We start from the raw sequence: 16,039 nt of genomic DNA on the forward strand, positions 1-16,039 counted from the left end.
GAAGTCACTTAATCCCCATCTGAGGAACGGAGGATCTGTTAGGATTACAAGTAAGGAGTCGCATCTTGGACTATCAGTTACCGGGACTGTAACCAGGCTGTTTCCTTATACCAACACTTGGATATCCTGACAGTTGACTCTCCAGACGGGCACTAACCATATATATCTGGTTATATGCGATTTTTTTATGTCCTAAATGTGAGTGCAATTGTATAATAAAGTATTCTTTTAATTACACAACAGTATTGCACTATGGATGTTTGTCTTTGAGATTTCACAGTATCCACACGGGAAGAAGCAACACGTTGCAGTATCCACATATGGTGGATCTATATGCGAATTAAAAAAATCAGAATATATCCAGTATAAGAATTCAAGAATTACATATTGAAAGCTTCTTCTAAACTCCAAAAGAGAAAAGGAAAGTTAATTTACATTTCTGGTGGATGTTAACATCTGGTGGTGCTATTTGAGAGCACAAATTTTTTTGCATGTACTTTTGAATTTGTTTGGAGTGTTTGGTGGAGGCTCTAGGTGTCGTCTCACAGCAGCCTACAGATTATTGATTGTTGTGCACAGGAAAAAACAGACTTTTGCTCCATATTTTTAGCCCATGGCTTAGCAATATTCCACCCCCCCTACACTTGTTTGGGATGCCCACTTATCGGTGCCTCCCAAACTAATTTTAAATGATACAAATTACTAAAATATTATAAAGAAAATACTCAGGACACAGAATGTGTCATAGGTATAGTCGTTGTATTATTTTAAATACAATTACAGGGAAAACACTGCCTCCTTTATAGCGAATATTGAGCATCCACCAGAAGAAAAGTACATAGCCATGAAAGCCATTGTTTAGGCTAGAAGCTGATAGAGCATATTCCATTTTTATATTTAAGCCAGTGTCCAGTTCATTAAACAAACTTTAGAAATATAAAGACATAACATAAAAACATGTTACCGTTGGAGATTCGCCATGGTGAGCAAGTTTGACAAATGCTACATGTCCATTTCTCTTCACTTTAACTTCTATATAGAACATTTCTGATGTGATATAGCAAATTCTTCCATTGGGTCCAAGGTGAGATTCCAACCTATTGAGTTTGTGAAAAATACTTGTAATTTTGAAAACTGCATCTGTTAATTGCACAAAAAAAGAAGAAAAAAAAAAGTGCTGCCTGGCTGCTTTGATTAGGAATTCTACAAAATCAGAGCTACTAAGAAACATTCTCTACCGGCCTACAGCAAATCTATTAGTGCAGTGGTTCCCAAACGGTGTTGTGGCACCCTGCAAAGTTAAAGCCGGCTCCATCTGTAGTTCGCTCCACCTGTGGATCTTTTAAAATGTGTCTGAATAATGAGTGCACCTGCTGGGTGACCTGGAAAACATGCACTGTTGTGGGTACTTGAGGACCAGGGTTGGGAACCACTGTCATAGACCAAACCAGTGTTTGTAACTTTCATTCATAAAATACAGTATGTGGAAAAATAGAAGTATATCCTGGCCCTCAACCTATAACTGAAACTAAGGATGGCCAAACACAATTTACTTAATTCAATATTTAAAAAAAATAATAAAAAAAAAAAAGTCTCGATAATATACTTTTTGGCATAATGGTGCCATGAAAAAAATTCTTATACTTTAGGGCGCTGTGACTCAAATATTAAGAACCCCTGAGTTAATGGCTGTAAGCATGCCAATTGCTGGATGACTGATAGTAGGTGGAGACACACCATGGGAAGTTATGTTTTTCAACGTTAGTAAGGGCCCCAGTGCATTGCTTTGACTAGGGCCCACTATGCCATTAAGACGGCACTGTATTTAACCCAAAAAGTTAATTGTTGATGAAAAGTAAAAAAAAAAAAAAAAAAGAAAAAAAAAAAAAGAAAGCAATATAAAGCCAAATACAGAATTATCTGGGTTAAAAAAATATAATTACAGTTTAGGAGCCAAATTGTACAAGTTTTCTAACAAAGATAATAATAATAATAATAATAATAATAATAATAATACAGACATTCCTCACTTAACTACCAGGATCCGTTGATACGACCAGGTCGTTAAGTGAATTGGTTGTTAAACGAGCATATATAAAACCTCTTAAGACTTCTGAGACAAGGCTCGCTAAACAGGCAGGGCAGGTCGTAACTGCGAGAGGGTAGGCGGGCAGGTCGTAAATCAGAGCAGGCAGGGTCGTAAGTCCGAGGAGTCACAGCACGGACACTAAACGAAGGCCCGGGTCGTAAGTCCGAGTGGTCGGTAAACAGGTAGGTCGTTAAGTGAGGAATGTTTGTACAACAATCTAGTCAATCCAAACTCTGCTGTACCAAGTCTCATAATACAGTAAAATAGGTCATTGATGAAATGATATATTTCAGAGAGACAAGGACTTACCCCTTTTGGTTAGATATGGATTCTATGCGAGTTAATAAGGTAGAGAGGGATTTTGCTGAAATAAGACAAAAACAAATAAATTATTTTTATACCAAACAGATTAACTAATACAGTAATTGTGGTTTGTAGCTTTTCTACATACCTTTTACAGCTTCCTGTAGTGTATTTGTGCATCTCAAAACAGGATGATCTATACAACCCCTTATAGCTCTTCCAGCAGGTTTATCCTAAAAGTAAGTGACACAGTAGGTTGAACTTCTAGTTTTATTGCCTTTCATTTATTCAGGTGTAGGCCATGTGCAGAGGAAGTCTGGAAAGCTAGAGTTCCAAGAGACAAAGGAAAATATGTATCAAGACTTGGAGAGAGATAAAGTATCAGCAATTATGCCTAACATCCACATTACAAGTGATTTTTGAAAAGTGTCAGAAGCAGATTTGCTGCTTTATTTCTCTCCAAATATTGATACAATCGCCCAAAATGGTTTTAATTTGGACATTTGGTCCTGCCAACAGTTAACGTTTTGCCAACCACCTAGCTGGTACATACAGTAGGTGTAGAGGGTACAGTCACAATTTCAAACATGTGGTGCACTCAGTCCTAACATACAGATCCGCAGGTAGTTTGGAGAACATAAACTGCTGATGCATGCTGAGGACTGGTTCAACCACTTCTATTTTATAGCCATTGAAGAAAAAACAAAAAGAAAGCGGATGCATCAGAGGCCAGTTTTCTTATTTACAAACAGGGCCGGTGCTCACCCGCTCCACGGGGTGCCGTTAGATGCGTCACGCGCCGATTTAAGGTGCCCATAAACAGTACAATTGCTGGGTGCGATGAGATGCACGCTCCCATCACACATCTCAAAAAGTATGTGCTGCACATACTTTATGTACTAGATCTCATCTCATTGCATTACAAAATCTATGCAATTCGATTAGATGCGATGCAATGGGATATTGTATACAATAATTATACCGTGTATGGGCACCTTTAGTTTAGGAGGCATTGTAACTCACCTGAACTCCCAATCCAATGCCACCCCTCTGAAGTTTTCATCTAAAACTGGCCACTGAAAGGCCCAGAACAGGCTCCCCTGGCTTCTCCATGGCTCCCACCAACAAGAAGTCAAATCAGGGACCCAAGCACTCATTTAGGCATCCCAGACCATTTGTCATCAGTCTGATATTTCCATTTCCACATGGCCACATTTTTTTTCTTAAGCCCTATGTTCTCTACCCCTCTGTGTTACGCAACTTTTCCCCACTTTGTGTAGTGGTCAACCCCATTTTTGGGCCACCAAGACCCCCCATGGCTTTGGGATTGGGGGTTTTAGTGGCCATAAACCTAATCTGGACCCAATCAAGCCATCTTGTGTTGGTTTCCTCCAAATCCGTCCAACAGTATCCAAATGCATCCCAGGCAGCGGCGTAGCTAAGTTTTGGGCAGCCCCCCACCGTTAGGGGGGGTGCCCCCCCGCCGCCAAGCACCCGCCGCCCATGCAAACCCCCCCCAATCCCCCGCAGCCTTACCCGGCGGCTCCGTTCTTCTGCTGAGGACCACCACAAAATGGCCACCCCAATACGGCAGACAGTTTCAGAGAACTGTGTGCTATATGGGAGCGGCCAAGTCTGCGGGGGATGGGGGGGTGTAACTAAAGCACAGCCCCCGGTGCCCCCACATGCACAGCCCCCCCCGCGGCTGCTGCGGTGCTATAGTTACGCCGCTGATCCCAGGCAACCATCAGACAGTACATGTAGAAAAAAAAAAAAGACTCCTGTAGTCTTACACAACAGGACACAAACCACTGGCCTCAGCATTGTTGTTATTACAGCATGTAGTCAGCCACGGTACTTCTGCAATGTACTAAAGACCCCACTCTCTGGAAATGTACACTGGGGTCAACAGTGGTGCAACCATTGGAAGGCGGGCGGGGTGAATGGAGCTGAACCTGCAATCCTGGGAGAGTTCTAGTATTTTTCTAGAAGAGGGTAAAAGGTTAATGAAAGTAAAGTTGTTGAGGGGGGGGGGGGGGGGGGGAGTTGGTTTCAGGGCTTTGGGAGAGAAAAAAAGCCCTGGTGTTAACAGCATTACAAGGGGAGCTACACGTATGTTAACCTTGGGCATCTGGAACCTTTAATCAGATCCTGACAGTCACCGACATGCTCTGTATTCTCTTGCGATCAGTCGAATGATATTTGTAGCATATGGTGGTCACTGATATTCTCTGTATTGTATGGTGGTCACTTAACCGTGTTGTGGTGTGTGATGAAGGATGTAAATTAACTTACTAATACATCTGAGTTTTGAGACCGTTGTCCATTTAAAAAAAGTAAAGACACTAGAGAACCACGGAATATTGCAGCAAACGCTAAAGCTGGCCTTACACGGTCCGTTTAACGGATCCGTTCGGGACTTAAATAGTACACATCGCATGCCTTGTGCATGCAATGCGATCCAATGCGATGTGTAGCTAGTACACATAGTATGTGCAGCACATACTTTTTGTACCGTACTAGGTGATGCGCGGGAGCACGCATCGCATAGTACAAAACGGAGCCGCCGCAAAACGAGCGTGTATGGGCTCCTTAACACCTTAATGCAATCTACTCAGCACCGGGGATAAAAGGAAAAGCAGAACTGTTAAATGAGTGAGTTTTTCTCATCAGTGTTTACTAGAGCAGAGCAGACAGTGGATACAGGTACCACAAATGGGACGACCAAGCTAGATCTCAATATTCCTTTCACAACAGATGAGATAAAAATCGCGGCTCAGCAAAATCAAAGCAAACATATTGCCAGGCCTAGATGGGATTCAACCTAGGGTACAAATGAAATTAAGGGAAGAATTAGCAATCCCTATGTATTACGTTTTTGAGAACACACTTTCATCGGTTAGGGTACCAAAAGGAATAGCAGAGGTAGTGCCAATATTCAAAAAAAAAGGAATGACCCAGCTAACCACAAACCTGTGAGTACATCAATAGTGGGTAAATTATTTGAGGGATTCAATAGTGGGTAAATTATTTGAGGGATTTTTAAGGGATGTATCCAAAAATATTTAGATCTTCATAACTTAAATCAGTAATAACCAACATGGGTTTGTGAAAAATCGCTCATGCCAAACAAATTTGCTAGGCTTCTATGAGAATGTCAGCAAAAACCTTGAAGATGGAAATGCTGTAGATGTGGTCTTCCTGGATTTTGCTAAGGGTTTTGATACAGTGCCACATAAGAGGTTGATCAATAAAATGGAGGAACTGGGACTAGGGGTAAGAATTTGTAGATGGGTAGGGAACTGGCTGTGTAATATAGAACAGAGTGGTTGTGAACGGCGCAGTATCAAATATGATACCAGTACTAAATGGAGCGCCACCGGTGTCGGTACTTGGGCCCATTTTAATTAACATATTTATTAACTATATTGGGGTGGGAATACTCAGCAATGTTTCCATCTTTGCAGGTGACACAAAACTGCAAAGTAATTAGATCAACCGAGGATGTCTCCACGCTTAGAATTAGAAGAGTGGGCAAAAAAGTGGAAAACGAGGTTCAATGTGTATAAATGCAAAGTTATGCACCTTGGGAGACATAGCCAATGTGCTAGTTATAACCTAAGCGGGGAGGCATTGGGTAACTCAGAACTTGAAAAGAACCTAATGGTCAAAATTTATAACTGGGTTTGTAGTACTTAATGTCACATAGCAACCGGATACTAGCATGTATAAAAAGGGATATGGAAACTACGGACTCAAAAGTAATCCTGCCATTGTACAGAGTATTGGTTAGACCACATCTAGAATACAGGGTACAATTCTGGGCCCCGCACTATAAAAAAAATAAAAATAAAAAAAATCATAGAACTGGAAAAAAAATCCACAGAAGGGCAACAAAGCTAATAAAGGGAATGGAGAATTCAAGCCATGAGGACAGATTGAACAAACTGGGATTGTTTACGCTAGAGAAGAGACGCTTAAGGGGGGCATGGCTAACATGTACAAATATATCAGGCGCCATTTTTACTGTAAGGAAGGACTCCAGGACACGTGGGCATGAGTTTGGGTTAGAGGAAAGAGCTCGTTCCCTTAGAAGGAAAAACATTTTCACGTCACGGCAGCCAAAACTATGGAACTCTCTTCCTGGGGATGTGGTGTCGGCAGACACAATAAATGCTTTTAAAATAAGGTTGGATAAACATCTATTGATTAAAAACATCCAGGGGTACTAACAATAGTCATCATCTGTCTTTAAAGACATCAGAATACACTACGTATAACAAGGGATGACGCTAATAGATTATACTCACTAAAACCAAAGGCCTTAACAACTATGTAACACCCGGTAGACGTCTCAATGTTAATGGCTGTATTCAAGCAATGTGAAGGTGACTACAATACAATACTCTACAGCTGGGGTAACCAACTCCAGTCCTCGAGTGCTACCAACAGTTAATGTTTTCCAGGCCTCCTCACAGAATCACAAGTGAAGTAATTAGCTCCACCTGTGGATCTTTTAAAATGTGTTAGTGAGTAATGAGTACAGCTGTGTATCTGTGAGGTGAGCTGGAAAACGTGAAGTGTTGGTAGCTCTCGAGGACTGGAGTTGGCTACCACTGCTCTACAGTATATTCTATTGGGTGGGGAGGGGGGTCTAAATTGTCACCATATGATTGGTCCATGGAGGATTTAGAATGGTAATATAGTTGAAACATTACATGTTTAGGTGTGTAATATACTATTATATGATACATTAACCCTCCATGTGTATGGAGAGTTATATTTTACCTTCTCCGATATTGAAATTAAATTCTGGAGATATTATACACTCTACATAGCCACATATACAGATCTGTCAAAGATCTGTAAAAAATAAAAACATTTATGTTAATTAACCCAATTAATGCACAAGGGTGAGTGACAAACCGTATACCAAGAGTGCATCATTGAGAGTATATATTGCTGACATGACCGAACAGGTTGGCCCTGCAGCACAGCCAATGCAGATATGATCGACATGTCTGGCTATATGTACAGCCACCTGCCCCATATGCCAACCAAATGGACCGCCTACAATGAGGCCACAGCTGGACGAGCAAATTCAAATTCCCTTGTGATGCCTGGCTAGGCATATTGTGCAGCCGATTGGCAAGTGTGTGTGCTTACAAAATGGGTTGGTCTGTCAGCATAGTGTGTACCAACCTTTCATACCAGAGAACCTCAAATATGGTTACAATGATATCCTGGCAGGGCTCTGGATCATTGGATAGACAACAACTCAGCATGCATGAAGGTCTACATGGAATTTGATCGACATGGTCATTTAGTCTACATGGGGTTTTTTACTTTTTTTACCCGAATGTCGACAGTCAACAGAGACACTAAAAAAGTGCACTGCCCTCTGCACACTATTTTACCTACCATGCCCTAGGGCAATGGCTAACCTTGACACTCCAGCTGTTGTTTAACTGCACATCCCAACATGCCCTGCATCAGTTTTAGCATGGCCAAATAGTAAAACTGTAGCAGGGCATGCTGGGATGTGTAGTTCAGAAACAGCTGGAGTGTCAAGGTTAGCCATCACTGCCCTAGGGCTCAATCACGTCGGCTCAAAATAAAAAGTTAAAAACCCCATGTTGACTTTTTGACTGTTGACCTTCCCCATGTCAACCTAACCCCATGTTGACCCAATACTTGCCTAACTATTGACCCTATCCCCCTACCAAAATGTTTATAAACACAATTGCCATATTATTATTATTATTATTATTATTATTATTATTATAATACACTCATCCCATGGTCATTAGGAGTTTTCTGGAACCTCATTTGGGTTTATAAGTGGTCTAATATTTGTCTCATAATACTTCAAATAGCCACATTAGAAGGAAGTATACATTTTCTGTACATTAACAATGTGGCTGCAGTGGCGTAGCATGAAGCCATGGCACCCGGAGCAAGCTCATGTCATAGTGCCACCGCCCGCCTCCCCACACATATAAACACATGCTCCTAGCAGTGTGTTATGTAATGGGATATTAAAAATCCCAATTATAACAGTGCAGGGGTGCATGTAACACTGCACAGTGCATAATGCTGCTGTTACCGTCTCAATACATATGACAGCCTACCTGGGCTCTCTGCGGCTTCGGTCAGCAGCTTTGGTAACACATCATGCAGCACTGCGCCTCTCCCTGCTCTTGCCTCGCATAAAGTGGTGCTGCACCTCTCTCTCTTCCTGCCAGCACAGGCCAGGCAGCAGGAAGAGAGAGAGGCGCAGCGCCAATTGATGTGTCACCAAAGGCACTGATTCCGTGCTGTGCAGATGCTGCAGCACATAGGACCTGCAGAGAGCACAGGTGTAGTCGCCCGCAAGAGCCCATGTATGGGCACACAGGAGTCAGGACACAGATAAGATGGAGGAGGGGCCATGGCGCAGGACATAGCAAGAGGGCCAATTGCGTTGCGAGCAGAGCCGGATTAAGGCTATGTGGGCCTGGGGCACTGCAGACAGGGGTGCCCCTATTAAAGAGGCAGGCAGGTGAAATATATATAATGTAAATTAAAGTCCCAAAACGTCAGCTTTATATCTGCTGTGTTTTTTTGAGAAGTCCGTGAGAGTGTCACTATTCTACTGGGATCTACACATGTGCTTATTTGGCGGCACCCCGGCCTTTCTACCCTGGGACATATTAGGAGTGCCGATCTTTGGAATATATATCTCCGGCACACCGATCCAGGGGGGGGGGGGGGATTTAGAAGCTGTGCTGCTCCGGCAGCTGCTGTGCAGTGTTGTAGAGTAACAGCACTGCACGGTTTGTCCGAGCCTACAATTTTCAGCCAGCTCTTCATTCCCCATATGCTGTATATCTCTGTGTTTGAGTCTCTCTTCCTGGGTCCCGCCCCTTCTCTCCCTGCAGCCTGCAAGCCAACCAATGCTGCTACATCGCACACTATTGGACAGCCGAGCCGTCGCTCAGCTGTCCTGTATTGCTGTGTGGCGCTGGCACTGTGGCAGTCAGTCAGTTACGTTTGACAGGACAGTGGGGACTACGGAGATCCGATCTGAGGTGGGGGGTGGGGGTGAGGCGCCGTACGGAGATCCGATCTGAGGTGGGGGGTGGGAGTGGGGGGGGGGGGGCGAGGCGCTGGCACCCTAAGAACTTTCTGTTCCCCAGAGTTTGAGCTCCGCCGGATCCACCCTAGCTACGCACCTGTGTGGCTGTAATTTGCAGATAGAAGGACTGGAATCCTTAGAAAGAAATAGGTCTGGCAAAAGGTCTTTAGAACATTCTAAAGATACACATACAATATCCCTGGCAATCTGATATGAAGAATCCCAACACAGTCTTCCGCTACCCAGGTATAGCATGGAGCCATTGCACCCAGAGCAAGCTCACCTCACTGCACCCCGCACATGGCCACACAATAGTACCACCATTTCAAATTACCCCACAGAGTAGCACAATCTTATCCACATTACATAGCACATAGTGGCCCTTATTCACATTACACTTCACAGTACCCCTTACAGAAAATTCTCACACTAGAAGCCAGTGCTATTTTTGTTGGAAAATAGTTTCAGGAACTGTGGGCAGGACAGAAGTGGGCAGCAATGTGTGTGGAGCTATCAAAGGGGCGTTCATGAATTGGTGTATAAACTTGGCTTTTCAAAACACATAATGCCCTCAGCAGTGCCATATACGCAATGCCCCCAGCAGTGCCATATATACACACACATAATGCCATATACACAATGCCCCCCAGCAGTGCCAGATAAACAACGCCCCCAGCCGGCACCTTGTGCACACACCAAAAGCGTGGTCCAAAAAATGGGTGTGACCAATGAAAATGGGGGCGTGATACACATAGGACCCCAATAGTGCAATGCCAGATACACATATGCCCCCACGGTGCCAGAATTTCCCATCATCACCGTCTGCTGTGGCTGTCCAGAAGAGGAGGGCGCAGCACGTGCCTCTCCTGCCCTCACCCCAGTCCAATGTCCTCCTGCGGCACTGTTGTGCCGCACTTCATGTTCTGTCACACTTCACGTTATGCCACACAGTAGGTTCCACATTTCACGTTATGCCACACAGTAGGTGCCAAAATTCAGGGACAGAAAAAGTGATGGTGAGGACTGACATTGGGTGCACGGTGTGAGAGGGACAGCAGGGACATGGGGGAGAGCGACAGCAGGGAGGGAGGGGTAGTGGCAGCGGGGAAGTGCTGCGCCAGGAGGATGGAGAGGAGTTGAGCCACCCGACGGGGGCGGCAGCAGGAGGAGGAAGGGGAGCCAGACTGTAAGGGGAGCAGGCCATCCGGCGGCACACACTGCTGAACCCCTGCCCCAGAAAAATATCTCAGCACGTGACCGTACAGTGCCAGCTTGCTCCCAACACTAAACATTTCCCCCACCTCACTTCTATAATGAAGTCTCTGCGGAGGTGGAGCAGGGTCCAGTCAGCAGGATCACAGGCAGAGCTGTTGCACCAGAAAATAAGTCCACGGGCGCAGCCATGGATACTGAGCTCAATCAAGACCACGAGGAACCACCCATGTCCGATTGGCTGCAGGACTGTAAGCTCTGATTAGCTTGCGACTAGTGCCCACGGGCATTTAAAATTATTTCAGTGCTGTTTGAATCAGCGGCTCCATAGCGCCTTCTTCATTGTGGGGCCTTCCTCGCATTACGGTCGGGACGGCCCTGGGGAGATGCTTGATGCACTCTCTCCTCTTCTGAAGTGAAGAGATGGCTGCAGAGGTCACGGAACACCATTCCTGATGACGTAATTTTGGAAAAGAGTTTCAGGAACGGCATTCCGGACCAAAAAATAGCCCTGCTAGTAGCAATGCTTATACATGTAATGCCCATAGTAGTAGTGCCCCTCCACACAGTAATACTCTAGCACCCCTTCCACACATAATGCCCACAATACCAGCAGTAATAGCATACTTTACACACAAAATGTGGTACTTTTATACATAATGCCCAATATAGTGACACCCCTTATACATAATGGGCCTTATTCTGATTGCCTCGCTTGGACCCAAATTAGCTCGCAGAGCATATCTTAGCCCACTACGCATGCATACTGTTCGCAAGGCACAAGTGCAGGTTTGGGCAACCGTGCAAGCTTGCGACCTTATAAATAGAAATACGCTAGCAAACGAGCTTGTGCAGAGTAGGCGTAGTGTTGTCATATGGATGGGCGTGGTCACAACACTGGGTGGAAACCGGGGCGTAGACTGGGGTGGTGACTACAAGTGCTGGGCGGTGGCTTCGGTCCACTGTGCAAGCGCTCGGACTGAACGAGCTAAAAATCAAGTCTCATGCCTCGAAGGCCAGTCGCTTCTCCGCCCCACATTCGCACAGGCAATCAAGACCCACAATAGCTAAAATACGTGCACCTGCACACAATACTCACCCATGCAGCATACAAGATTCTCTCATTAACCAATTAACTTTCTACATGGCAGCCTCACCAGACGCACACTTTAGCAGTTTAAACATTTACTCTTCCCTGCATTCATAGGTCATATCTTTCATTGTTTTTATCCACAATTGCACTACTATTCTTAGTGGCTTTAAGTGCCATTTTAACGTCTCAAACCTTAACACACAAGTGTGCTTGTCATGTTGCCCCAATAATACACACAATTTGACATGTGTGCACTCTCATACTTAATTTTAGCTCCTGATGCTCATGCCCCAGTGGAGCCACCCTGCCTAGGCCCTCGCCCCTACCCACTTCACCCTAGCCATCCTCACAGCCCAACCCGAACCCTCTCTGCTAGTTTCTAAACCTAACTCCCATACCATGCAGCCTAACCCTAAACCTCCTGCCAAGTGCCTAAACCTACCTCTCCCCCCCTTCACAGAAAGCATGCTAGTCCGCTCCGCATACTTACCAATCAGGACGTCTGCCATCCTGATCCTTTTCCATACAGTCTTCTAATGGCTGAAAGCCAGTGTTGGTACTTTGAATGCCATCATCCTGACCTCTGCAATACTGACTGCATTCCAGTAGACATACAAAAATAGTACATACATATGAAAAGAAGGCTCTTACCAAACAATAGCGGACAAGTTTAAAGGTTTCGTTCCATGGTTTCTGGGAATATTTCAGATGTAATTTTTCTAATATGGTTTTTCCTGCAATAGTCACTGGAGCTGTAACATGAAATAGACAGACATATACATTATAGACGCATTCCCTCCAACATATGAATGTTAAAAATTGGTGCACATTCGCAAAGGGGCGTGGCCAGTGGTAAAGGGGTGTCCATACCCCTTTCCGAATGCGTACTGGGCATTTTTATACATATATGAAAAAACACAAGGTATGGTTTAGGTACTGCGCTCATCCAATAACGAGCCGCAACTCCAGAACATCTCTCCTGTTAGTGAGACACAAAAAGTAGATACAAGAAAAGAGGGGTTGTCTGGAGTGCGCTCTAACAGACCCACCTAGTACATATAAATAATATGCATGATATCACAATCATATATCTTCTGAAGTGGGATTCTGATGTTCAACAATGAAACGTAGACTTCGTTCAAGATGTAATTCTTTATTTAAAAAGCCCAACGTGTTTCGTCAACACGACTTCATCAGGGCAATACCATATACGAGGTATATAGTATAGAAGGTATTCCTCATCACAAACAATGAATTCAAATCGTATCAACGGAATAAAGCGGACTTCGCAAGTGGATAATCAGTTTTTTTTTTTTTACATTCAAACAGGAAGGTAACCACAATATGGATAGAGTAGTTCACTCCACTGCAAGCTGAGAGAATATATACACATACATACATGTAGCAGGGCCGGGCACACCACCGATGTCTGTTCCTTGTCGGGTGCCTGCGTCTGGGATTAGTATAGACTTTTTGGGGAGATGAACGCGGCACTCCAGACTTAGTCAATCTTCAAACAATTTTATTGAGACATGCAGCAACGTTTCAATGCATCCGCATTATCATCAGGCTCCATTATGATAATGCGGATGCACTGAAACATTGCTGCATGTCTCAATAAAATGGTTTGGTACTTGTTTCCTAGCACAGCGCCCACGATTTTGATCTTACAGCATCTTATACATCTCATCGCATCGCATACAATGCGATTTTTAATTGTACAAGCACCCAGATGGGTTCTTACAATGTTAAATGCACCCCCATTGTGAACGCCACCCCCACTATCAACGCCAACCTGAAGCGTAGCGAGCCCACGAGGGGCGGCGGTACGCGTCCTCTGACCTTTTCATAACCGCACTATCCATGTCGGACTTTTTGGGGAGATGAACGCGGCACTCCAGTCTCCGTCAATCTTCAAACAATTGGTACTTGTTTCCTAGCAAGGCGCCCATCGCTTGTACAATTAAATATTGCACAGCATCGCATGCAATGCGATTTTTAATTGTACAACCCTGATGGGTGCTTACAATGTTAAATGCACCCCCATTGTCCATGCCACCCCCACTATCAACGCCAACCCAAAGCGTGGGGAGCGCAGCGAGCCAGCGATGGGCGGCGGTACGTGTCCTCCGACCTTTTCATACCCCAACTATCCACGTCGGCGTGGAGTTGATTTTAGATATAGTGTGGTCTCCTCCTCCTATATATTCATTCTGTGTCTATGGTAGTAAACCCTCGCATATCGAAATATTGAATACTAATAGTGCACAAAGAGGGTCCACCCGCATAATAAGTTTGTGATTTCTGTGCGACTGGCACAGCTCTCCCCAATCTCCTAAGATCCAAACAATATAACTCAAGAATCTAGGAACATGCAGGTCTTCTTCAGAACATGACAGTTGTACATTCTAATTGCAGCCAGAAGGAACGATCTGCGATATCTCTCCGTTGAGCATCGAGGGTGAAGCAACCTATCACTGAAAGCGCTACACAGATCCTTCAAAACGTTTTTGAGCGGGTGTGAAGCATTATCCAATAATGATGTTATCTTGCTGATCATTCTCCTCTCACCCACAATCTCTACCGAATCCAAAGGCATTCCTAGGACAGAACTGGCTTTCCTTACCAGTCTGTTTAGTCTCTTATTGTCGGCTGTTGAAACACTGCTGCCACAGCAGACCACTCCGTAGAATATGGCCGATGCCACTACACAGTTGAAGAAGGTCTTCAGGAGCGCTCCCTGCACTCCAAAGGACCTCGGTGTCCTCAGCAGATAAAGTCTACTCTGCCCCTTCCTGTACAGAGCAGCAGAATGATCAGACCAATTATCAGATATTGGGCAGGTTGAAATGTGGTGGTGTCGCGGTTGCACGGAGTATTGAGTTCAACACCAACGTCAGACAGGGGACAATTTTGTTTTGCAATATTGTAATTTGAAATATTCAGAAGTAAGACCATCAGGTCCTGGGGCTTTATTGGGTTTCAAGGAGTAATGTCTGAGATTAGTGTTGCGCCCAACTCCAAGGGTAATTGGGGTAGGTGAAAGTTTTCCCAGAAGGTTTTCATCTGGTGTGTATCTGTTATAGGGTGAGAATAAAGGGTTAGATAGAATTCATGTAACTCTTGAGCAATTTCTGCATTTGTCGATGTCAGTGTGGCATTCAATTTTTTTTTTTTAAGAGGATGAATAACAGAAGGAGATCTTTGTCCCTGTAATACATTTGAGAGTAACCTACTTGACTTATTACCAAACTTATGGTAGCGTGCTTCTTTTTTAAAAGAGTACCAAGGCTAACTGTCACAAGAGCCTCATGTTTCGTGGGGATGCAGTTAAAATCCCGGCGGTCGGGATCCCGGCATTCAGAATCCCGACGCCGGAATCCCGACCGCCGAAATGCCGACACATTCTCCCTCCTGGGGTGTCCACGACACCCCTGGAGGGAGAATAAATTAGCGTGCCGAGCGTAGCGAGGCACCGGGCCCGCTGCGTGGCGAGCCCGCAAGGGGGGGCGATCCACGTCCCCCCCTTGTCGGCATTTCGGCTGTCGGGATTCCGGCGCCGGGATCCCGACCGCCGGGATTCAATACTGAATCCGTTTCGTGCGTGCCTTGGTGTACTGGGCTTTAGACGTGGGATTGGGTGATCCTTTATATTGTTGGAAAGCTTCTGTGAGAAGACGCTGAGATTCTACATAATCATGAGTAAGTCCTCGTTTTTGTGATGAGAAAGAAATAATTTCTCCTCGTATCGTGGCCTTTGATGCCTGCCAAAATAGGACTGGGTCCGTGTCTAGAGTAGCCTTATTATCATTATACTATAGGTCCCATGAGGACTTAATTTTTTCTTTTAATTTTGGAGAGGTAGGTAGGGAGGATGGGCAGCACCAGGAGATCTTAGAGGACTGCTCTCGGGATAGTTTGAGTGTAAATCGCACTACAGCGTGGTAAGAAGTTGTGATTGGTTCTATCGCTGTTTCCTCTACCTGCGGGAGAACGGTATGTGATAACAAAATATAGTCCTGTAGAGGCAGATTAGCATGTAAAATCTCTTTCCGTGGGGTGTATCACCCTCCACAGATCAATTAATTGTAAATGTGATGCTACGGCCTGTACACCAAATTTTGGTAACTTACTTCGGTTCTTATTTGGAATTTGCCTATCCAGGATTGGGGATAATATCAGGTTTAGATCTCCACCCAGTATCACCAGTGTGTTAAGGTAAGAT

The 16,039-nt window shown here is 44.6% G+C and overlaps 1 protein-coding gene across 2 annotated transcripts in view; it reads right to left on the minus strand.

Annotated features, from left to right (window-relative positions):
- Window positions 1–16,039, minus strand: part of LOC146080828 (mediator of RNA polymerase II transcription subunit 1-like) — a 141,300-nt gene that overhangs the window by 67,102 nt on the left and 58,159 nt on the right. For both annotated transcript variants that reach the window (XM_083188505.1, XM_083188504.1), the window contains exons 2-5: window positions 12,466–12,566; window positions 2,541–2,625; window positions 2,399–2,453; window positions 965–1,097 (exon numbers count right to left, since the gene is read on the minus strand). In XM_083188505.1, coding sequence (XP_083044631.1) covers window positions 965–1,097; window positions 2,399–2,453; window positions 2,541–2,625; window positions 12,466–12,566 — 374 coding nt within the window. The remainder of the gene's footprint in view (window positions 1–964; window positions 1,098–2,398; window positions 2,454–2,540; window positions 2,626–12,465; window positions 12,567–16,039) is intronic.

The sequence above is a fragment of the Crinia signifera genome, chromosome 5 (genome assembly GCF_055691185.1).
Source record: "Crinia signifera chromosome 5, ASM5569118v1, whole genome shotgun sequence".
Taxonomy (NCBI): Eukaryota; Metazoa; Chordata; class Amphibia; order Anura; family Myobatrachidae; genus Crinia; species Crinia signifera.